The 25646-nt window shown below is 38.9% G+C and overlaps 1 protein-coding gene across 3 annotated transcripts; it reads right to left on the bottom strand.

Moving 5' to 3' along the window:
- Window positions 1-663: 663 nt before the first annotated feature.
- Window positions 664-25639, bottom strand: PCGF6 (polycomb group ring finger 6). Of its 3 annotated transcripts, none has more exons than XM_064144454.1 (11): window positions 25505-25633; window positions 24459-24979; window positions 23112-23211; window positions 21604-21700; window positions 20980-21035; window positions 20090-20149; window positions 19393-19501; window positions 17159-17186; window positions 15220-15318; window positions 8556-8642; window positions 664-2287 (listed from the first exon to the last, which is right to left on the bottom strand). In XM_064144454.1, exons 2-11 carry the CDS (start codon window positions 24906-24908, stop codon window positions 2231-2233), a joined length of 1143 nt encoding a protein of 380 aa, XP_064000524.1. In that variant the 5' UTR covers window positions 24909-24979; window positions 25505-25633; the 3' UTR covers window positions 664-2230. The 3 variants fall into 3 exon arrangements, with proteins under 3 accessions (XP_064000524.1, XP_064000525.1, XP_064000526.1); XM_064144455.1 differs by lacking the exon at window positions 664-2287 and adding an exon at window positions 6758-6949 and having other exon boundaries at window positions 25505-25636; XM_064144456.1 differs by lacking the exon at window positions 664-2287 and adding an exon at window positions 13455-13562 and having other exon boundaries at window positions 8562-8642; window positions 25505-25639.
- Window positions 25640-25646: the final 7 nt, after the last annotated feature.

Raw genomic sequence — 25646 nt, 5'->3', positions numbered from 1 at the left:
GCAGTATCCTAGAGTGCCATTAATTTGAATAAACTATCAGCCTCTACACAGCTGCTAAGCTTTGCAAATAGGCCCTGCTGCAGTTCAAACCTAGAGGAGAACCTGCAGTGTAAAATATGACTATACTAACGTTTTTTGCAAGCATACAGCTATACATAGAAAATAAAATAATGAAACAGGAAGTGTCAGTGTGATACGAGCCAGAAGCCTTACATCCAGCCAGGACAATCAGAACAGCAAAGGAAGATCTGTCTCACAGGGCACTTGGTAACAACAGCCAGAAACACAGACAAAAATAATCTAGAGGTGCCTTGAAAAAACAGATGTATGTATGTATGAGAGAAAACAGGAATCCTGTAATTATACAAAATTATTTCTCCTGGATATGTTGAAAAACCATATTGAGATCTTCATTGAGCTATTTCTAATTGAAATCTTCATTAAAAGGAGAGTCCCAGAAATTCCATGTTACTCCAGATATCTATATAGCAGTTAGCTCCAGTGGAGACCATGCTATTAAACTACACTTCACTATGCAACCTTCTAATTGAAAACTCATTCTAACAACCCCAGAGCACAGGTAGCAATTTCAGTTATCAACTGCTATAATTTTGAGACTGACCTTGGGGGCATGGCATGAAAATATGACAGCTTCATTTCAAATAGGTTAAAATAAAGTTTATTTTACTGTTACAATATATAATCTCTTATCAATACAACTCACAAAGTGTTTACAAAATAGTCTCATTTTCTGCTGCATTTTAGACACTACTTTTATACAAACTTTAAAGGTAAAATAGGAATTTGTAGCTAGAAATGCTTTTGTTACAGTTTTTAAAAAACATTACAAGAATTACTTCAAAGAGGACTTTTTTCTTACGGTGTCATCTTTACAGATGTAAAGACCTGAGGAATGATTCATGAAAGCTTTCTTTAGACAATGTCAGTCCTCTTAGGTTGACAGTGAGCAAGTGCATCTGAGATAATTAGGTGTTCTGAAACACCTTACAGAGGAATCCCTTCCCTTTCTCTACACCGAATCTAAAGAGCAGGGAGGAGCAGAGCATATAACTGTAGGTTTCACAAACCCCCACACCGATGACTCAGTACGCAGCAAGATCATAACACACAAGGTTCTGGTCATTAATGCTGCACAAGAAACCATGGAAACCTCACATACAGAACCAAATTTGAAGTACTTGAAGGTGTCAAGAAACCTACTATTTTAGTATGTTAAAGTTACCTAATGCCCTCTCTGGATTTAGTAGTAAACAGGCAAGTACTCTATGACTTAACCCTGGTTTCCACTACAATGCGCTAATACATGTTAGAAAGAGTGGAAAAAGCTACCATTTTCATGGCTGCTAGAAAGAGATGTGCTAAAGTGAAAGGATTTATGCTCTTGCCAGTCAAGTCAGTTGACAGATTTTACATGTGAGCAGAATTGGGCTGACAGTTATTTCACATAAAGCGAGCAGGTAGAAACAGGTGCTACTTTTTTTTTTCCATGCATAGTTTAACCAGCTTACAGCCAGCTCATCTCCATTAAGACTAGAGATGCACAATCCACCATTTGGTATAAGCCAAACTACCACCAAATAAATTTCCAGTGCACAAAAAAAACCCCATAAAATTGTCTTTCTTCAAGAAAAACAACTAAATTTAATGCTACTCCTCAAAAAAAACCCCAAAAACCCAATGCACATGATGCATCATTTTCTTATTTTGGTCTTAATTTCTAAAGTTCCCTTCCCCAAAGACAGGTGATCACAGTCTACTTTTTTTTTTGGCAGATGACTGTCTCCTCTCCATAATAAATTATACTGCCCCCTGAAGATCATCCCTGAGAGCACTGTTCTAGCTTAGAATGCAAGCAGTATCTCACAACTTGTGAGGAAGAAAAGGCTATTCATTTCATGAGATCTTGTGGTTTTAAAAAGGTAAAAAAAAATGCAGCTACTCCAAGCATTGAAATTCCCTGAGCTGAGTGAAATCTGAAGACAGTAATTCGTAATGGGAAACGTAGTAACATCTATAGCCGTACTTACAGAAGCTGTAATATTTTACAGTGGTAAAACTGGATGTTAAATTACAAGCATGTAGCAGTTACTGGTGGTTCTTCTCACTTGCTTCCTGTCACAGGAAATGTAACGGCCGTCTTTGGTGAAAAACAGCAGTGAAGACGCTCGATGACTTCAGATTCTTTTGCCTTCTGATGTTCTAGCAGTCTTTAAGTTATAGGTAGTGGAGATACTACCAGGTTATAGTGCAGTACAAGTAAACCATCCTATAGAGAAGAGAAAGAAACTGTATCAACACACCACTTCACCATCTTTACTCTGTCCTGGTGAGACCACATCTGGAATACTGTGTCAAATTTTGGGCTTCCCAGTTCAAGAGAGATAGGGAGCTGCTGGGAAGAGTCCAGCGGAGAGCCACAAGGATGACTGAGGGACTTGAGCATCTCCCCTGTGGAGACAAACTGAGAAACTTGGGGCTGTTCACTCTCGAGAAGACTGAGAGGAGATCTGATCAATGTGTACAAATATCTGAGGGGTGGGTGTCAAGTGGATGGGGCCAATATCTTTTCGGTGGTCAGCAGCAATAAGACAAGGAGCAACGGCTACAAACTGGAACATAGAAGGTTTCACCTCAACATGAAGAGAAACTTCTTCACATTGAGGGTGATAGAGCCCTGGAGCAAGCTGCCCAGAGAGGCTGTGGAGTGTCCTTCTCTGGAGACTTTCAAAACCTGCCTGAATGCATTCCTGTGTGAATGACCTTAGGAGATCTTGCCTTGGCAGGGGGGTTGAACTCTATGATCTCTGGAGGTCCCTTCCAACCTTTAATGTTCTGTGATCTCTGAGACATTTCTGTCACCACCTGGTGTGACAGTTGCTGCATAGCAGAACCTCTTCTTAATCTCATTCACCATCTTATACCATATCCTTTCTGTATGGCAAATGCAAGTTTTGAAAAATCAAGGCAAATAATGACATATCCTCTTCTCTTTGAGATGGAGAAAGGTGTTACTAGAAGTAAAATCTAGTACTTTAAAATAAAAGTTATAATGGAATTATCACATCTGCATACAATAGGCTCTCTTTTACAGCTTGTGCTGCTTTCCACATGGTATTATGGGGCAGAAAAAACAGTAATTTGAGTATTTTTTAGAAGATGCTGCCAAAAGCTGTACTGGAAGGGCCTAAATTGCTATTACACACTTACTGAATAACAAATGCAAGGCATAAAAAAACCCAAACAAAACCTTTTAGTTTATTATTAAGCCATGTTTCTCCTCTTCTGAGATTGCTCCACACAGTAAAGTAAAAAACTCCTTTCAGCTGTAAAACAGGACACTTTTTGACTCATTAGTCTCAGCTTATCTAACTCACCATTGGTGAAAGGCCTGGCACTTAGTTTCCACCATTGATCCACTAGAATCAGACTTGTTGCACTACATCTACTAACATGGAGTCTTCAGTAAAAGCTTTCTTGTAAAGAGAGAGCTACATTCATCACAAATGACATGCTACAACTTCTAACAGATTTTGCTTCTGATGTTTTTGTCTATTAATACATGGGACATATGTTCCAGAGAAGTTACACAGTTCTGTTTGAGGGGGCATATCAGCACATTAGAAAATTATAAATCTTTAATTAAGAAAATAGTAACAAGACTGTCAGCAGTTTACAGATTCTGTATTAGTAACACAATAACAACAGAAAGTACTGTGTTAGTCTAAACACAATGTTTTGGAAGAATGTATGTGTTGGGTTTTTTAAAGTCATTTATTATCTATGTAGAAATGCTTTTGCCTGGTCAGTTGGCACAGCCTCACCTACTACTGGAAAACAAGAATATATCTCTCTGATCCATTTTGCATTGAAGAGAATTTAAGATTAAATCCTTTACAATAAGAGTAGTAAAATACTTGAACAGCTTGCCCAGGGATGTGGTTGATGCCCCATACTTGAAGATATTTCAGATCAGACTTGATGTGGTCCTCAGCAGTGAGGTGTTTCTGCTCACTGCAGGGGGGTTTGGACAAGATGACCTTTGAGGGTCCCTTCCAACCTGATGCAGTCTGGGAAATTTAAGTTCACTTGCTGTATGTAAACCTGCTTTTGCAGCAGGGTCGGACTAAATGATCTCCAGAGGTTCCTTCCAATCCCTCACATTCTGTGATTTTCTGATTAAGAAATTGATCTCAAAAAGACTCATGAGGACAGAATGTGCTTTTCCACACCTCTATTTCTTCTCTTGGGACTTCTTTTCAGACACTGGCTATCAAACCCTCTATATTCAATGTGCAAAACAACCTCCTACCAGGAAAGCAGCACGTCTTTCTGACTCTAGTGCCACAAAGATTTTTCAGTGGAAGACCTCTCTAATTGCTGCTGTGTGTAATTATTTTACTCTCGTGTACCATTAACTTCATTAACTTTGGCAGCTAAATGGTGGCACTAGAAACACATTTCTGTATATATGTTCAGCTGCTTTCTCTAGATACTGTTCTTGAAAGGAAATCCAAATAGATGACCTCTCACTACTTACTATGAATCTCAATCAGGCTAACTCAGATATACTCAAAAGGAACACTCCAGTGTTTTTTGCCATACATTTTTGAACCTGACCTAAAAGTAAACAAATAGGAATGATCCCACCTGTTGCACCCAGGTATAAACTTTAGAGCAGAAGTGAGAGACTGAAAGATCACAGTATATACATATTTGATGTTAAAATAACAGCAGCAGGAAGTGTCCTGTTTTCCAAATTCAGCGCCTTCACAACAGAAATATTTCTATAGCAGATGTGTGCTAGAGGGTCACAGTAATTAAATTAGATTGCAGCTCTCACTGCCTAGCCTAGGAAACAAAAAACCCCAAAATAATAGCACTGGGTTGCAAAAAGGCGAGAGTTACAAAGAGATCATTATAACCTGCAACACCTCTGTGCCAAGGACATAAAAGAAGCAACTCTTTTTAGCTTTTCCCAGGTGGAAGCTCATTATAGCCATCAGTGACAGAGTTCTGAGAAGGCCAGTTTCAGACAAGTGAAAATAACTAGCAGCTTGGGTCATGTGGCATTTCTGCAGCAAAGGGAAGGACGGTAATACAGGGAAGAAATTATATTCCTGCAGAGTTATTAATAAGCTTCCTTCTTCAGCCTTGTCATCAAATTCTTGTTTACAGGCAGATCTCAAAGGTCGGTAACAAAACTGAGATCCTTTACAAAATTTCTGTGCCTTTGATCCCTCCTCGCAGTAAATTCCACAAGTTTGCATTGCTTTAAAAACAGAGCAATTTGCTTGCTTTTATATAAATCTCTTTCAGCATTCTGTTTTGCCCTAAGCAGAGCCAAAAATCCTATTTCCAGCTAAGATTCAACCAACCACCTAAATGTTAAAATACCTTCAGATCTACAAGACCTATTCCTGAATTTCTTTTTTGCCTTCTACCAATTGCTCTGAAACTAACATGCTTACCCATTTACACTCAACTGCTGCAATTACTTGCCTATGTACTCTAATTAAAACCACCCAAACAGGTTACTATGGGGCCAGTATCAGGAATGTTTATTTTACCATTAGATCCCAATTCTCTTCCCACATTTCCCGGAAAGCCATATGGTTACACAGATCAGCTAAAATCCTGCTAGCTTACACCTATAAGAGACTTGAATTTATTGAGGCTCCGAGGCATTACTATACTGTGTGACTCAGCAAGAAAAAAGAAAATCAAACCAACCCCCCAAAAAACCCAGAAAACAACATCCAAAATCTTCATAAAACAAACTTGAGCGTTTAAGAACCATTTAGAGGGAGTAAAAATCCCTTAAAAAGTTATAGTGATTATGGCCCAGAAAAATAAATCACACAGAGCATATGTTAGCTGCACTGCACAAAAATTCCAGTGTAAACGCTGTCAAGGAATGCATGCTATAATTAATGCTTTTGCATTAATAAGAAAAACTTATGTGCCTTTTAAAATCACTTTTATCAGCAAAAAGAGTAACTAATGACATGAATGAAAGTGCAAGTGAAAAATGTGATTCAGAAGAGCAGCTGTTTTTCTCTTCTGTACTGTGACTGTACTCATCTAAAAAAATTCCAATGTTTATTCCTTTAAATGACTTTAAAAGGCATATTTTATTAGCATGAAGCATCTACAATGAAGCTGAGAAACTGGCAAATGACAACAGCAATTTTGAAGAGCGGCATCCTAGTGAGAGCTGTCAGGGACATTCCAAGTTCCAGTACGGGTTTGGAAAGGTTGGAATGTTATTATAGCACAAGATGCCCTTGGAGCTTAATTTAAAATCCATCAAATATTCCTCTGTAGTTGTAAGCTCACTGAGACAGGAGAATCATGTCCCTCGTTAAATTTCAGGTCTTGATTAAAAACAAAAACACCCCAACCAATACAAAATCCCAAACCCTTAACATTTTTAGACTTGACCTATCTTTCCCCCCACCCTTCCCCAGATGATTATCTAAAGACATCTTTGCAAGGTTTTTTTAATTGTAGAAACTCATCCTCTTGAATTCTGAAAAAGTATTATAATGTGAAACTATAAAACTTGAAATCATCACAATTATCTCAGTATCAAAAAAGCAGCAAACATGGTTTATTTACAACATTCCTACTGTAATTATCTGGTATCCTAAGAAGTTGTGTAATAAAATGATGACAAATTAAGGATGAACCTGACCTTTCCTATTTTCTGGCAAGAATGGCTATGAAAGAACAAGACTTCACAAAAATATTTTTACTTTTCTGTTTGTTTGCCCAATAGAGCAGGCTTGCAGGAATTCATCACTAGCATAAAGATTTGTAATGAGATGTGAAACATCACTGGAGAATGTATCCTGAGACAATTGTTCTCTTGGTGGAGTTGGTGACTGGTACGTAGCCACTAAACAACATTAATCAGGCAGACCCAATTCTGACAAGAAATGAAAGATACTAAACGTCAACTAGGCTGATCCATATCTGACAAGACATTAAACTGATGCAGTTTTCCTTAAAGCACTCCCCCAAGACCATTCTTCATTACAAAAAGGAGTATTAGGATGGAGGTTTAAAAGCAGGTACATTTGTCTGTACCTCTGGAATGAGAAATAAATCTTCCTCTTGCTAGTTAGTGAAGCGTTTAGTAGAGGGCATTTCCATCACTAGAAGTGGATTGCTGTATTTACTCACAATGAAATCACTACACTACAAGCAAGTTTGTTACCACTGCTGGCTTCCTTCTGTTATGTTTTTTTTTGGTTGTTTTAGGTTGTGTCGAGTTAGGTTATGTTTTTGATTCATACTATATAAGCAGGTAAGACTTCAAGCAGGACATTAAGCCTCACAGATGTTTAACACTAACACAGACTTTTAAAACTTGTATGAGTCATGTGTTATCTGCCCTGACTGTGGAAACCTTTAAACCAGGTACAGGCAATGCAACGTCCCAGATATCTTGAACCACCTTTCCATTTCTTGCCCCAACACAGAAGCCTTCTTATAGAATGAAAGGGCTCAGCAGGAAGTTTAAAAGACTGTGCAGGTGTATGCACAAACGAATCAAGGATACTGAATTTGCTACTATTTTAGTCCTCCTGCCTCCTGCTTAGATTCAGTTCCAAATGTAATATCACTCTAAAACCTGTTTCTTTCCAATGTATTATAACAAACTAGTCTAGTTGATTGGACAGGGCTGGGTGATAAGTTGGACTAGATGATCTTGGAGGTCTCTTCCAACCTGGTTGATTCTATGATTCCTCTGTCTTCCAAGTTTAGAGCAACATACAGTTCACCATATATCATGATTTTACATATGTGTCTTACTATGAACTGGACAGACTACTGATTGCTTTTGTTGCACTTCTAAAATGGTGTGACTCTTCCCATTATAAAGATACTTGAAAAGATTCCCAAAGAAAAAAAATCCTTTCTTGTTTGCAGAGCCAGCAGCACTTAAGACAGTAAATTAACAAGAAATAGTTTGCTATACATTCATGCTGTAACCAGGGTCACTATAATATGCATCAGGTATATTAATTGCATTCAGTACTCTGTATCTTTGAGTTGTATTTTTATGAGCAAGCTTATTCCTCTGCCAGTCCCAAGGCTAGCCTTAACTGAGATGCTTCAGTCCTTTCATTTCTTGCAGAGATACAGTTACCAGTGAGGGAAACAAAGAATGTTAATCGAAAGAAAGTCCAGCATAATTTAGCACTGTCAAGACAGCAACTTGTATTACAGAAGAATGGCCTCAAAGTTCTCATCTTCAAAACACCACCAAACTATCCAGAACACTCTTAGCACATAGTATACTGCTCAATTCTACCTACAATATCACAGTATCACAGTATCACCAAGGTTGGAAGAGACCTCATAGATCATCAAGTCCAACCTGTTACCACAGAGCTCAAGGCTAGACCATGGCACCAAGTACCACGTCCAATCCTGCCTTGGGCAAGTTAGTGCTACCTGCTGTTTTAAGAAAGAAGTATTCTCTTTTAAAATAGAAAACCTGAACAAAGTCCAACTGCCACGCATACCTGTACTGCACTCTCTCCTATGGCTTGACGAATTTCCCTCAGTGTCTGGTAGTGTTCTAGCAGATGATCACCACATATTATGTTCACCTGTGAAAAAAACGCAAACACAGTCAAGTTCAGCCTACCTTTGGACTAGCAAACCAGTATCTAAGTCCTTTAAATTTGATTACAAGATTTCAAATCTAGAATACTGGACACTAAAGCTATCTGTACCTTTGTTGTCCACATGTATTTAGCATGCGCAGCACAACTGCACCACCCTAATGCCTCCTACACCATATGTCTAACCTGAGGCTCACTTCTGGAGCTAAGAGGACAGTTTGTTTTTCCACTTCAAGTTTGGTGAGTTTGCTGGAAAAAAGCTGTTTAGTTATAACTGTGATGAACTTAATGTGACTTCAGATGGTGTACTAAAAGAACTCCACAAAAATCCAGAGTCATTTATCGGTTGCAAAAGACAGCAAGTTGTTCATGACTGCGAGCAAACAAGCCATTGCTATTCTCATTCTTACACTGAGTGAGAAAACACCTGAGTAAGTCTGTTTAATATGACTGTTTGGAAGCATTTTCACAGTATCACAGTATCATCAGGGTTGGAAGAGACCTCATAGATCACCAAGTCCAACCCTTTACCACAGAGCTCAAGGCTAGACCATGGCACCAAGTGCCATGTCCCATCTTGCCTTGAACAGCTCCAGGGATGGCGACTCCACCACCTCCCCGGGCAGCCCATTCCAGTGTCCAATGACTCTCTCAGGGAAGAACTTTCTCCTCACCTCCAGCCTAAATCTCCCTGGCGCAGCCTGAGGCTGTGTCCTCTCGTTCTGGTGCTGGCCACCTGAGAGAAGAGAGCAACCTCCTCCTGGCCACAACCACCCCTCAAGTAGTTGTAGACAGCAATAAGGTCTCCCCTGAGCCTCCTCTTCTCCAGGCTAAACAATCCCAGCTCCCTCAGCCTCTCCTCGTAGGGCTTGTGCTCAAGGCCTCTCACCAGCCTCGTCGCCCTTCTCTGGACACGCTCAAGCATCTCAATGCCCCTCCTAAACTGGGGGGCCCAGAACTGAACACAGTACTCAAGGTGTGGTCTAACCAGTGCAGAGTACAGAGGCAGAATGACCTCCCTGCTCCTGCTGACCACACCATTTTAATAGTAAAGAACTATTCACTGTGTGCAACTGTCAACTACATCACACAGTCCTCCTTCAAAATGCAATTAATACTTCTGTGATTCAAGTGAAGGGCATACTCAGCAATTCTAAGCAATGTCTTCTACTGCAGCCCAGCTACATCAATGATGGCTGCAGTTCCACAGGAGGCACTTTTATTAAGTAACTGTCCACAAGCCCAGTAAGTTGGTGGGGAAAAAAATAATGAAGTATTCTGAATTCCTTGCCTTAACAATTATGAAAGGTAAGCTTCACCATAAAGTTACTATGAATTAACTGTACATAATAAGTAAATCCAGTTTCCAACAGTCCAAATTAGAGCAGCTAACATAGCACCCACTCTGTCAACTAATGCAGCAGATAACACAGCTAACACAGCAGCTGCAGCTTGGTTACATTTTCCTTAACTTTATGAAGTCTGTTGCACATCTTTAAGCGTCACATCTATCACTACATATTCTTTTATATGGTCACTTTCCACTAAAGGGTGCACTAGGTGCATCAGTTGTTGTACTGCCCTGGATTTATGCTCTCTGGCAAGCTGACACCACCATCTCTCACTTGTTCTTCCTTAAAAGACTTAGGAAAATTTATGCTTCGTGTTGGCAGACCACATTGTTATGAGAACTGAGAACACAATTGAGCCTTAGAGGCTCAAAAAGGGCTAATTCACTTCACCATCTATATAGTATGAGAACAATATAGAATGTTCCACTAAAATTAGGTTGAATCACAAAGTGCAGAAAATACAAACCACTTAGTATTACTTCTGCTTTTAGCTTCTAGTGAGAAACTAGAAGGTAAAAAATAACCTAGGCGTAATACTAAATAATAATTAGATATTGATCAGTATATACTCATGTGTATGTATCAACATTTGATGTATTTAATACAGAACCCAAAAGAATTTTTTCTTTGAAAGCTAGTTACAGTTATTTCTGTTTATACTCTGCATTCTACCCTCTGTTGTTATTACTGCGCTAAGACAAACGTGTCCTGCTTTGCTTTCCAGTGATACAAGTTTAATTACTTTTATAAGCTTACTTTTATAATTTTTATGCCAGAAGGCACTTGAAAACTCAAACCCACTCCCATTAAAACACAGACATTTTACATATTACACAGAAATAGAAAACCTAATCTAAATGCCCAATGTAGGATGCAAACTGCTGACGATGTTGCAAAACTGATTTAGAATGGTTGCTTGAAAATGGCCCTCTGCTAATCCTACTGCTCCAGTTTCAAATCACAGTCATGAATGATTCTGTGTCTTCTAATAAATTGAATTTTTTACATTTACAGTGTTAGAGTGCTCTGAATACCAAATGCCTAATCTCCTCATTCCAGCATCAAAGCCTGAGTTCCTGTCTGCAAATTGTTATACTAGGATTCATTCTGTAAGGACAAGATAATAAAACATACAATGAAAAAATAAACCCAGTTTATCACAAAAATCAGTTGCAAAATATATCTCAGAGGGATCTTTGTGCCATTGAGGAATTAATATACTTCATCACAAAAGAGACATTGGCAACACAAGTGCCACAAAACCACTACAATTTCAGTTAAATGTTAAAATTCAAGTCAAGCAGTACTGGTAGCTGGTGAGACAGCAGAAAGGTACTTTGACCTTTTGCTGAAAAGACACATGAAGGCGTAGCTGCTGAATGCTTCTGATCAATTTTCTATTAAAATGAAGTAGCCTTTCCACTATGACATTTATTTTCTTTAGAGAGCATGTTTGCTAGAGCTATTTCTCTAAAAGCCACAGTAACACCCAATTACAAATTAATAATCACCAAGGAAGAGAGATAGAAATGGAAAGTTTGCATCTAAGGGACATGCCACTTAAGACTCATCCCAAGGGGGAATTTGGCCCAGAAAGCATTAGACCTCAATCAATAGTTTCTATGCCACCTGATCCTATCCAGAGAAGGACAATAAAAGCACAAAGTTTTAGAGATTGACAGGAATGTTTGGCATAGTTATTCAAAAAGCTGTTGAAGCTTTCTACCTCCTCTAGCTGCTATTTACTTCTCAAAGCTACCAGATATTTCTATTTCAGAGTCTAAGATTGGAATAAAGAAACTGCAGTAAAACTACACTGTGTGAGCAGAGACTTCCTTCCAACCCTTCCCATGCTGCAGTTTACACACACACACTTCCAGAATGCATGTCTGTTAATGGAGCATTTCTGTTCCATAAGCTACATTCATGCATGCAGATTGGCTGAGCTGCAAGTCTCTTAGGAGTCTCTCTCATCCTTATAGAATGGATGGGAGAAGGGATAATGATGCTGCAAGATGACCTCAAAAGGCAGTAACCCCTTAAAGAAAACTCACTGTCTCCCAGCTATTGAGCAGAACACAAACTGTACAGATGTGCATCAGATGTGTATCAAAGCCAAGTACCTAATGGATTCCAAACATCATAGCCTGTATTTAGCTCAAATGAAATGTTACCTACTTAGCTAATACTAACAATTCCAGTTGCTCAAAATTTTTCACAATCTCTACAAACCAGTTTCAGCAAGAATGTTTAATAGAGACCTCGCAATTAGAAATATAACACAAACAGAAAATTAATTGCTGCCCAAAGCACAGAGGTCAAATCAGAGCACCACAATGTAAACTACAGTCTATTAGCTCAAGTGATGGAGAAAAACAAATGGAGTCTTCACTTTCAGATAATCTGAATCATAATCCATTTGAAAACTCGAATACAGAAGCATGAAAATAATTTGAAGCCTCGGACTACAAAAAAAGAACAAAGGCAGTGGCTTCAAACCTCCTTTTCAGTCTTCTCTATACACTGTCACATGAGTCAGATGCCTTACTCAGATTTTTCATTAACCTCAGTCCAACCCACTTGCACAGGACAATGAAGAAGGGCAAATATCTGACTTAATCTCTTTATGTGGAATATTAGCAAACAGGGCCAACCAATCAAGCATAGCCAGAGGTTCAGACTGGGTAACATGCTTCCTATCATTTGAGCACTAAATCAGCTCTAATAGAAAATGAGTATAATACTCTCAAATAATACTTTTGCAGATTGTTAAACTGATGCAAGGTAGGAACTGACTGCACTGACAAAATAATCACACCCAGTGTCCCTACTAGAAGTTTCAACAATGAAATTAAGAATGCAATTAATATACAGAGAAGAAAAAGATGAAAGACTCTGCACCCTCTGTACAGTCACATCACTTTATGTCTCAGACGAGGTGTAATTAAACACTGCCACTATCTGTACATAACTATGTGGAAAAAAACTGCAAATGCAGTGAATTATAGCTTAATGGTGATGGTGTCTGAAATGTGTATTTCTGAAAGAAATTTCCTACCTTCCCAAGGGAATCCAGCACTTACTGACTCTTGTTCTAACTTGAATGCAAAAAACTCACATTTTCTATGTAAATTGACTATTTTAGGTAATGAAGAACTGGTAAGAGTTAGAAATCAAGGCTAAATAAGTTAATATTAAGAGGAAAAACCTGTTGCCCTAAGTTAATATTTATTTCTTTAATGTACTTTGGGAAAGACTATAGGAAATGAACCATCACAGTCTTCAACTCCCTTCCAAATTTCTACAAACTGCAAAAGCAGCCAAACACCCATTTACATTCTTTGCACATATGGTTTAAACTCTATGTCCCTAAATTCCTTTGCATGTGCTAATTTATCTTCAGATTCTCCCTAATTTTGTTTTAATTTCTATTTTGCTTACTTACTGTGGGAAGCTGGAGTAAGACACAACTCATTAGACTTATTAATCTTCAATGACATATCTGATATGTCATTTTCTGCACGTTTACCAACAAGCCATCAGCTTCTGCATACTGCAATGAGAAAGTGACAGCTCACTACATGCACTCCTTTAACTGCAAGTACCCATGTGACAAACAAAGGATCAGTCGAGATAGGCAAAATACTTCCTGCTTCGCTGCCTTGACGTTTTAAAAATAAGCCTGAATATCTTCCAGAAATCAGTCATTACTTGTGGCAAATCAGTTACAATGGGTAAAGAGTACTCACCAAAAAAGACCTGACTGCAGAAAAGAGCACTTCCAGTTTTGCTCCATTCACCCTGCTTCTATCACTATCCAACAGCCTAAAAAGTCTCTCACCAGCTTTCTTGTAGGCCTCCTTAAGATACTGGAAGGCTACAATAAGGTCTACTCGGAGCCTTCTCTCCAGACTGAAAGCCCCCAGATCTCTCAGTCTAGCAGAGATAAAAGTCAGACACTAGCAGAGATAAAAGTAAATGGATCACAATCAAGCAGTGTCACAAGAAGGAAGTCTATGAAATCATCAGCTTTTGAGACACAGTAACATTTGCTCACAGTGGATCACATCCTCTCTGATGAAGTCCAAGCAGAAAGTAACTAATGGGGGAAAAATTCTCAAGTTATCTCTATTAGACGATCTCAAGATTGTAAAAACTGAAAGACGTGCAACATATGGTCCTAGTTTGATTTTCAATGAAGGGTAACTACAGTTAACATTATGGATGAATATTGTTCCCAAAAATTGAGTTTTTAGTACATCAGACTTTCAAACAAGGAAGATTTCTTCCCCTCAATGAAACAACTCAACTAATAAGATAAATTTCTCTAGCCTAATTTTTGGAATACTTTCATTTGTTCAGAATATCAAGTCACCTCCACCTGAAAGCTAGACACTCTTCCTTGAGAAGAAACCAGCAAACAAAAATATGTTTCTTCCTTAGAATGATAATTTAGGTCTGATTTGCTTTGCCACCACTGAAAAGTGGCATGAATACTCACTATTGAGGCACACAGTAATGCTCTATTGTTTCAGTTACTGCTGTATGAAAACACAGCCCCAACTCCAAAGCCAGGCTTAACGTCCACTGTATGCCTATTCACATCAGTATTGGCTCAATTCACTGATAATTGACGACATTAAGAATCACTTACACATTACAGAACTCATGCTGAATGGCTACTGAAATATACTGAAACCAGGTTTCTCATGCAGTTCCTATCTAAATGGTTAAGAAAGAAATGTCAAGTTAAAATGACTTTGTATAACCCTCTGTTCCTTTGAATTCTTACGTGGAGGTGTGTGCCTACCTTTGCATTCACACTTTTCATTTCAACAGATCCATACACAGCACCAAGTCTTTCTTAGTCCTCCTGTGCTTCTTCAGAACTCAGTTAAATTTTACTGCTATTCAGCTCCTACCTGTCTGCCTTCATACCATTCCACATTCACACTTTCCAGTTTTGTCTTGGAAATTTTTTCGTTTTGAATTTCACCCTCTGAAATCCAACATGCAATTTTAGAAATTGTATACAATAAATCATAATGAAAACTTAAACATGTTGCAAATGAGTTTCAAATCTTTCATTATTTAATCCTTACTTAAGAAAAAACTCTAACGTTACATTTAGATGCTAATAAACAATGGAAATGGTCTGCCTGAGGCACAGGTATTACACTGATCACAGCAGAGTTGTAAGAGTGGCATACCTGACAAGTAGGATCCAGAACCATTTTTCTTCTGAGGAATTTCTCCACATGTCCAATTGTTGCCTCCCCTGAAACACGGACAAACTTCTTTTCCAAAGGCTAAAGAGAGCAAATGGAAGATTTTCAGACAATGTACATTTTAAGCCACCATCTCTTGTAAATGCTGAGTCAATAACAAGAGCTAAATATCAGAAGGACACAGCTTTAAGTTTCGGACCCTCCTTGGATCTACTTCTAAATCATTTCACAGGAAAAGGACTAAAGATATTTTTAGACTCCAGATTCAAACATCCTGCTGCTTAAAATGATGCTTAAAAATAACTGTCTACTGACTTAAACCTTATTATTGAAGCACTAAAGAATATTTGCTATTAATTTCACATAGAATTTAGTATTACTCATAATTTTAAGAACTTCTCCCAGAGGCATTTCCTGAAGAGAAACAAATTATTCTCTAAAATGTCCTTATTTTCCCCAAATCAAGCTTGTGTACCAAATATGATTCAGATAACCAAACCATGTCATTTTATAATGCAAGGAATTTAAGTTCATTAATATTCTACAAGTATTATGACTTTCTCTGGAATCAGCTTAGCTGTCCATGAAATTCCAGAGTCAACTGAAATAAGCTACTATGAAGAACACAAGAGTGAGACTGCTCTGAAATAACTTCTAAATACTTTTGCAGCAAGGACTGCAATGACAAAACATTTGTTATACCAGCCTCAAAAATTTTAATGGGTTTCTCTTCTGCAGATAACATTTTAAACAACTGATTGGCGATATAGACAGTTAAGCAAAGATGCACAAAGGCAGAGCAGATGACTGCATTCAGCGTGACAAATGGATTACCTATTGTGTCCATAATTTGATTTTTATGTTGACTTCTGAGCAGCTGTGACTTGCTATCCAGGTTGATCATATTTTTTCAGTTTGAAAGAAGAGTCAGAAGCTTGTGGACTACCCTTGAACCCAATAATGAATTTAAACTGTGGGTTTGGAATTATAGTTTGATTTATTCACATACAAGAGCTGGAAATGACATTCAAACCTGTACTAGGGGACCATGCTGCTGCACGCTTGGTGATACTAAATATATGCTTGCTGTGTGTATATATCACAGTTTATGGCCACAGACCTTGTAAACTGTTCTCTCTCTTCCATTCCCACTTGAAAACAAAAGGAGCTGGAAACTTATATGTATAAAATTCAACACCCAGTTCCAAAAAATAAGACAGATAAACAAGTAATTAAGGATTATTTGCATCACAGAACTATTCACTGCAAGTGATGGTGGGCTTCCATCTTCAACATGCTCAGAATACTAAATTAAGCAGGAATATTTATGGCTTAAAAGGGGTAAAACAATGTAAAAAAAACCCTAACAAAAAAAAACCCACACAACCCTCAAACCACCAACTCCCCCCTCAAACCACTTACAAAAAACCCAAAATCATCAAAATCCCCTTCCGGAATCACAAACATTCCTTAACAATGGTTGAGACAAGTATCTTTTTAAAAGGCAAAGTGTATTTCTGAACAACCTACAGAAGCTTTCTAGAGAATCTTCTTCAGAAACCAGTATTTTAGACAGTGTCTATAACTTTGTTTAGGATTCCAATAAAAAGCATGGCAGTGCATCTTGTGGAGACAAATGGAAGAATAACAAGCTAGAATCACTTAGGTAAAACTTCATTGTTATCATTCTTCCACAAAAACTTTAATTATGTATCTTCAGAAGCATTTTTTTTCCTATTCTGTGATGCCACACAAAACTAAGTTAATAAGTATGCTGCAACCCAAGGTTGGTTTTTACTATCCTGATGAAAGCTCAGGCTGCACTCAGTGTATGAAAAACAAAACCACATTAAATACATTCAAGTCATACATATTTCTGAATTAGAACATAAGAGAAAAATTAAAACATTCATACTCGTACCTTAAAATTCCCAGCGCCTTCATCAGCTCTGAAACACAAGAGAAACCAGTCAGTATTTTGGAAGTTAATAGTTAGCACCCTCAAGCTCTTTATTGCAGTAGTGTCTTACAGATTTAGTAGCCTAGCACATTGTTTATTTTTCCAAACCACACCTTTCCTTTCATTAAACTCTAACAAATGAAATATTATTAGAGTGAATGTATATATCTTCATCTCATATCCTTTATCTGGTACTCAATTTATTTTGTGAAGTTGGCTATTTATGACTTTAAGGCTCGTTGAAATGTCAAAAAAAACCCAAACATCCTAAAGCCATTTTTCAAGATGACAGTACATTTTTCTTCAGAGGAATAAGTTGTAATATCAATGCTGCTCAAATATCCACACTTCATCATCCTTGATATTTGGAACTTTTAACAGACAGTACCTAAGAAGTTGCTAATGCAACATAGCCAACCACTGCAGTGGTTTTCTAGGCCAGCTTTTGGCCTTCCAGACTATTTGTATCACAGGATGAGCGCTTATGCTGTCTAGAAACAGAGGGAAGCAGCAGGTGTTTCTCTGGAAGGTGAAAAACACACAAAGGTGGCAACTGACCATATTCCCGGCTGGCTTTCACAGAAGTTCATTGATATGCACAGTCTAACCACGTGATCACCCATACTCCACACTTCCATCTTGGAGTGCAACATACAAATTTCTCAATTAAGTCAAATTAATGACTTTTCACTACTCTTGCATTGCATTAGCAAATATGTACATATGAGAGAGGAAAAGATGTAGTATTTCATTGAACTGGAGAGGGCAAAAACCAAACACCATTATAAACTGACTAAACAAATGTATTTGAGATGTTTGCATAGATTACACATTAGCATGGCACTGCAAGTTACTGTCACTCAGTACCTCCACCTCTAAATACGAATGTGTACCAGCTGTGAGAGAGCATTAAGTAAACCTATTACCTAAATCTGCCACTGAAATTTACAGTTACTAAGAAACAAATATCGAAAAGCTTTTCCACTACAGATGTAATTTTCTTTGATACAGCTCCACAGCCACAGGCAACTTGATACTCTAAAGACACAATGTAGACAGACAGGCTTTCAAAAATAACAATTTCTGCTGGCAAATACAATCTATTCCAAGTTTTCTTTATCTAAAATGCTTTCTTAATCTCTCTATAGGTGGTACTTGCATAATATTACCCGCTTTTCCCACAACACTGGAATGGAAGCTCAAAATAAAACTACCAGCAAAACAAATACAACCACACAGATTCAAAAGTCACCTTGTTTCACAGTCTATGTATAGTAGTTTTGAGGTTTAAGCTGCCTGACATTTTCCACTTATTAAAAAAAGAAACAAAACCCAACCAAACAAACAAAAAAACAAACCCAAAACATACCTGCTGAGAATCACAGAAAGGCAGAAGTCATGAGGAGGCTTTCACAATGGAGATCTACACCAAAGTACTTTCACTAAACTGAGTTCAAACAGTATCTAATCCAGCAGTCAAGACAATCTAAGGAAGCCTTCCTGCAGTCACCAAGTCTTCCAACCTGAAAGACTTTCTTTCAGTCCTCTAATACTCTCTTCTCAATCTCTACACACAAATCTACAGATGTCGAAAGCAATAATGTTTTTCCTTCTTGTGTCCTAAAACAACTCAAGCATTTGGGTTGGATTTTCCCCACAGTCCATGGCTAAAGGTGACTGACTCCCCATAAAAAAGCTTCATCATAATTCACTAAAATCCTGGAAACTGTCAGACAAGCTTACATGCAGACTACAACACTACCCCCACCTATAATATTCAGAGAAACACTACTCTTGCTGTCCAAGTTGTGGTTGCACACTCAGGGTTACACGACCAAGTCCTAGTAGAGTCAGCGTTAATGGTACTGCCATCTACAGGGATTAAGGAAGTGCAAGATACAGATATTTTGCCATTTAGTTTACTGAGACTATGCTACTTTCTTAAAATTGAACACATGTAAGCTTTAAAACTACACTTTTAAAGAAACTATTTTCCTACACTTTTAAAGAAACTATTTTCATAGGAAAACATCTTACAGATTTAATTATCTGCATGATCTAACTATGCACAGTTGGCTGTCACTATTGCACTGGAAGTTAAACCAGTTACCCGCTGCTATTGGAGAAGGAGGAAAAGCACGTTCAGTAACAGTCCAACACATACAACCAGCACCCTCGCCACACCCACAACTCACCCAATGAACTCCAGAAGTACGGAGACGTCAAGTTCTGGTGGGATGCGGAACACAGAGCCCAGAACTTTTCGAGGTCTTCCTCTGCTCACTGGAACTGGCTGTGGGACAGCTAAAATATTCAAATAGCCAAAATGCAAACACAACTTGAAATAAAAGCAACATAAAACACTAACATGTGCCAAGCAAAACAAATGAGGTCATAAGGAAAAAAGAGCTCATGCAATTCTAATTTCTTAATTACTAAGTAATTAGTTTATACATTTCATGCTATGTATCTGAACCAGCATTTTATTAGCTTGCAGCATGGCACTTTTCCAATGAGCTGTTTATTTTATGGTAAGACAAGACATAATTAGAATAATCCCTTGTCTGTCCAGACTTTGAAATTCTTTTTTTTAAACTCCTTTTCAACATCTGTTATCCAAAACACATACTTTATATGCATTTCCTGTTTGTAGGCAAAATCTAATGTTTAAAAAACAATCTAATCATGATGCAGTTTTAAGTGCTGCCAGTTTCATATGTTTCTGCAACCTGAGAACTGTGACAAGTTACAATAATCATAACAAGTAAGAATTCCCTATCTCCAAAGGGATGTCTTCTTCAGTTACGAGCTAGTATTTCGAGGAAAGCCCTTAAGAATAAATGGTATAATAAATGTTTCCTTAACAATGTCCTCAAAGTGATTACAGCTTACCTGGTTTAGGGACTTCTAATCCTCTTTCTTTATAGAAGTCATGCATTTGTTTCTTCTCTCCTGGGGAAAAAACACAACAGAAGGGATTGGAATGTTATTTTAGATTGTGAGACTATCCATAAAATTTCCTATGGTCTAAGCAGCAAAAACCTTCCAAGTTCTTACAGCTCTTCATCATTAGTAGTCTACAGGAGAGTACAACAGTTAATACAACCAGAGTAAGAGTTTTTCAGTAAAAACTAGGGGTGAAAAAAATTCTGATAAACTGGCCATAATTCATACTAAAATAGCTGCAAAAACTTCTTCTGACTGTCATGACTCCATTGTTATACCATCTATAGTGAATATATATCCATTAGATGTGTACATTTTATACCATCTACAGTCCATATATAACCACTAGACATGTATATGTTACACAGTCTACCCATGTGGACTGTGCAGAATTGTTGGCTCCTAAAATTCAAAGCAAATAAAATGAGACAATGAACACAACTAAAATCAGAAAAATAAATATGACAGTGAAGAGAAAATAAAAACATTGAGATAAATAATCTTAACAAACTTTTTTCAACTGCACCAAGTGAACTTATTAGATGGAATGGTATTTTCTGTACTTGTACTAAGGTACGAGGCATGGCTAAGAAATGCTATCTAGGTGTTTATCTGGATACAGTGACGCCCGTGTTTCACAAGACAGGGTATATACCACTAGCCATAACAGTATTCAGCCACCAGAAAGATGCTGGTTGCTACAGCTAATTCATTAAGATCTGTTAACAAACATTACAAAACTGTTTTGGACTCCAGAATAGAAATGAGGCGCTGAATTACTCTGTTTTCTGTTGAGAGTTTTTGATCTCTATACAGTAATAAAGAAACAGACTTACTTTCCTCCAAATTGACAACTAATTTATAGACTATATCTTGCAGCTGCCGGTCCAGTCTAATAAAGAAAGAAAAAAAGAAAGTGTCTTTGGTGCAATACAGAATTGTTTTGACTAAACTCTTAAGAGACAACAAATAACACCATGTGTTATATGAGGTGTGACATGTATAGTGCAACAACTCCGTATCTACCTAAATTCATACCCTTACAGCAGAGCTCAAACAGAAGCAGCAATGTAAAGTCAAAAGCACCACTCTTTGAGATTTCATGAAGTTTGAGAAAACAAACCTCAGTATTTAGAGTTAATAAGTATACCATGCCAAAAAGCTTTGTCAAAAAGGAAATCAAAGCAAATAGTCAAGATCTTGTATCATCTGCAACATTGCAAAAATGCTTAAAAATACCCAGAAAGGAGGGTAAAAAAACGCTAGAAAGGTATACAAAGTAGATTAAAAATATACATTGAGTATTCTTATCTTCACTATTGAGATGAAACTTAGCAAAGGACACAAAGTATTTCTTGTAACTGTTCCTTCGTTTGAAATAGGAAAGCACAAGTCTGTAAAACAAAACATTTAACGGCAAGCAGCAAAGTATACCTATTAAAGTGGCATTAACTTATTACCTGATATTATAAAGGGGCTGTGTCTGATGTACAACGATATTGCATTTTGGACATCTGTTGCTATAGTAGAAGTGTCTCACTATGCAGCTTTTACAAACTGTAAAGAAATCACATAAAAGCCAAATACCCATTATACAAAAACATCTGCTTAATTAAGCAAGAGGAGCAACTATGCAAAAACTTCTCAAATGAACAACTGTCAGAGACAGTAGGAAGCAAGTCGTTTAACTTTCAAACTTTAGTAAACGGCAGCTCTCTTCCTGGTACAGGATACAACATTCCCAAACATTCAATTGGAATTACACCTGTGAATATAATTCCTACGAATAATCCTAATCCAACTGCAAAGGTAGGGTTCAATTTTGTAATTATGCTACTTAGAAAAACACTACATCTAAAAATAATGGAACATTGACTGCTGCAGACAAAGGTTTTGCTGAGAAGCACTCTACAGACATTTTCAATAGAAGAATTAAGGCAAGGATTTACAGTTCTGCTATTTGCATTATATTTTACATGTACTCAAAAAAATGGAAGGAAAGCTAATAAGTGGAAGTATCTAGAATAAATAATCTACTAACTACCGAATCAGCTCTGTATCAGCCTGCATGAACAATTTTTCCACAACATTTAGCAGGAAACTTTTAAGAAAGCACCAGAGTTACACTTGCAACATACATTGCCCTTAACAGTTTTGCCTTTTCCTAACTTACAAACTCCACTGAGTATCGCACAATACATAGCAATGAAGTAAGCAGTGCCCCCAAAAAAGTTCTTTAAAAAAAGAGGAAAAAAAGGGAGAGGGAAAGAATGAAGAAAAAAAAAAGGTTTTCCTTCTATGTATTGTTAGCAGCTAGAAAGACTAAAGGACTAGGAAGCTTGGGTTCTTGGATTCAGGCAGGAACATGGATGTGGCTAAAAGTAGCAGGTTCACAGAAAGGGGTTTATCAGCTTTAAGAGAAAACAGTTGTGTTAGCAGTGGAGAAACTGTTAACAAGACACAAAGACTGAGGCAGAAGATAACAAGATAAAGCACTAAAAGTAGCTTTTTAAAAATATCGATCAAGGATCGGGCCTGGTCCTGTTCAGTACCTTTATTAATTATCTGGACCAGGGGACTGAGTCCAGCATCAGTAAGTTTGCAGATGACACCAAGCTAGGAGCAGGTGTCTATCTGTTGGAGGGTAGGTGAGCCCTGCAGAGGAACCTTGCCAGGCTGGATGGATGGGCAGAGGCCAATGGGATGAGACTGAACAAGGCCAAGTGCAGGGTTCTACACTTTGTCCACAACAACCCCAAGCAGCACTATAGGCTGGAGACAGAGGTTATGGATTTCATTATTCACTAGTGCTTAAAATATCCACAAATGTTTTTTTCTTAAGGGACAGAATAAATACAACACAGTCACTTTAAACAAAAAATTATCTTTGTGGAGTCAGAACATCTCAACAACTTATTTCTGTCTGAATTCACACCTAAACTCTTAGAATGGCAATAATGATACTTACAGGTGTGCAGGCACTCTGTAATAGTTGTAGCATCAATAAAGTAACCTTTGCAGATGGAACACAGGATATAAGGTGTCAAGTCTGCGAGGTTTATCATACGCTACAAAGAAAGTTTTAAGAGTTTGAATACACAGAGTAACCCCAAAATTTCCTGATCATAGTTTCCAAAATACCACATTTTTAAATCATGCAAGAAATCTGCATCAATATGCTCCAGAAATGGATTTTCCCAAGATGTCAATCGTTCCTCACATACAGCTATTTCTGTAAAGATTTTCTTGTGATCTTCTCAAATGACATTTTTGTGAATGGCAATTCAATTTGCTTAATAAATCACATCTGAAAAAGCAAACTATAAACAATGATTTTGGAGGATAATTCTTCTAGATAAACCCTTTTACAGAATATTAAACGCATCAGCAAGTTTGATGTGGATACTTGTAGCGAATACACTCATTGCTTGAAAATGCTCAGCAAGCATGTTGGGGTCCCCAAGCAAGATATGTAACTAGTGCTGTTTCTTGCTTCTACAAACAAATACATACTGAAGCAAAGACTAGAATTTCATTGCTCTGAATTCTGCTTATAAAATACACTAATTAGGAATGCACACAAGTAGTTCAACATTTCTCCTGTCAGAAGTCTATCATTTAAAAAAATAACAAATTTCTTCTCTAGCAATGATCTGAGATCTATCTGGAAAAAAAAAAGTAATGCATCAAACTTCTACGTTCTGTTTCCTTTAGTCTCAAGTCAGACTAAGAGGCTTTCTTTCCCTCAGTGGCACGATTCATTTCACACGTTTCACTGATAACCAGCTACGCCAGGAGTTTGTAAGGACACAAGCTAAGTGATACAGATACAGTAAGCTTGGGTAATAATAAAATGCCTATTACCATCCAGCTCAGGTTGCCTAAACAAGATTGGCACCTGAAAGTTTTCAGAAGTGCCCGAAAGCATGGAAGCTGACATCCACTGCTTACAGCACCTGCCTGGCAACTGTGAACTTCGGCAGACGCCAGGCCTCAGCTGCAGGCAGACGCTGCCGTTCACACCCAGCGCCCTCCCCACAGCAGAGCAGGCTGCCCTCTCCACCAGATCTTGCCTTCCTCACCCTCCCGTCCTTCTCTCACGGCTACCCTGCGCGGTGCCCTGCACGGCTCCGGTGGGGGCGCCCCCCCCATTCCGGCTCCGGCCGCCCCTCCATCCCTGCCGCGGGGAGCGCGCGCCCCCACCTCGAGCTGCACGCGCCCCCCGGGCCCGCGGGGCACGCCGGGAGCGGGGCCTGGCGCGCGACGGAGCCCTTGTGCGGCCGGCGCCTCCCCGAACCCCCTGCCTCGCCCTTACCTCGCGGTCGTCTTCCGACTCAACTTCCCCGTCGTCCGTCCCGAACCGTGCCCCAGGATCTCCCTCCAGCTCCTCTTCCTCCATCTCTTCTTCTTCGTCGTCTTCGTCGTCGTCTTCATCGCCGCTGGACTCCAAGCGGCTCCGCTCGAACTGGAAGGGGAGAGAGCGCGACCCTGAACAGCTGGGAGCCCCCTCCATCTCCCGCTCCTCATCGGCCGGGCCCGCGCCTGCTCCATCCCCGCCCGGCAGCCCCGAGACCACAGAGCCAGCGTCCACTTCCATGTCCATGGCTCGGGGTGGGGGGCGGGGACCGAGGCGAACGCGGGACGGCTCGCTGGCCGCCCGCAGGGGCCGACAGGAGCGGCAGTCCGCCTCACGGCCCTGCGAGGGCGCCTGCTCCCGGCCGGCGCGGGGCTTGCTGGGAACTGTAGTGGGAGCAGGCAGAGCCATTGCACGCCCAGCGACTTTTCATAGCTTGCAGCTTGCTTTTTTCACTCTTCGTACACTCGTCGCTTCTCCAGCTAAAAAAGAAGTGACTCACTTCATCAAAGCACAGGCAAACAATTTATTACAAGAGCGCATCAATCACAGGATACCAGTTTCATTCAAAAACTATTCTATAATATCAAGGAATCACAATTTGCTGAACACAAAGACACAATATTAGAAATACCTGGCAAATCAAGTGGACTCACCATAATTAATTAATTATTTAAATGCAATTAATTAATTTAATTCAGAGCAAGGCCTTTAAGGGCAGAGAGCCCTGAGGTGATAAAATGCCAACTTTTTCCATAGGTTGGAAAAGATCATCAAGTCCACCTGTTAACCCAGCACCACCAAGTCACCATCAAACTATGTCCCTCAGCACCCTATCTACACGTCTGTTAAATGCCTCTAGGCATGCTGATTCTTCCCCTTCCCTGGGGAGCCTGATCCAGTGCTTGAGTCTTTCAGTGAATGAAAGTCCAATCTAACCCTCCACCAGCACAACTTGAAGCCTTATGTTTCATCCTATTATTTATTACTTGGGAGAAGACACCCACCTCACTTCAATGTCATTCAGGTACTTGTATGTAACAAGAAGGCTCCTCAGCTTCCTTTTCTCCAAGCTCAGCAATTCCAGTCTCTTCAGGCACTCCTCAAAAGACCAGCTCTCTAGATCCTTCACCAATTTTGTTGCCCTTC

The sequence above is a fragment of the Pogoniulus pusillus genome, chromosome 6, assembly GCF_015220805.1.
Source record: "Pogoniulus pusillus isolate bPogPus1 chromosome 6, bPogPus1.pri, whole genome shotgun sequence".
Taxonomy (NCBI): domain Eukaryota; kingdom Metazoa; phylum Chordata; class Aves; order Piciformes; family Lybiidae; genus Pogoniulus; species Pogoniulus pusillus.
This window is presented reverse-complemented; position numbering and strand designations above follow the sequence as displayed.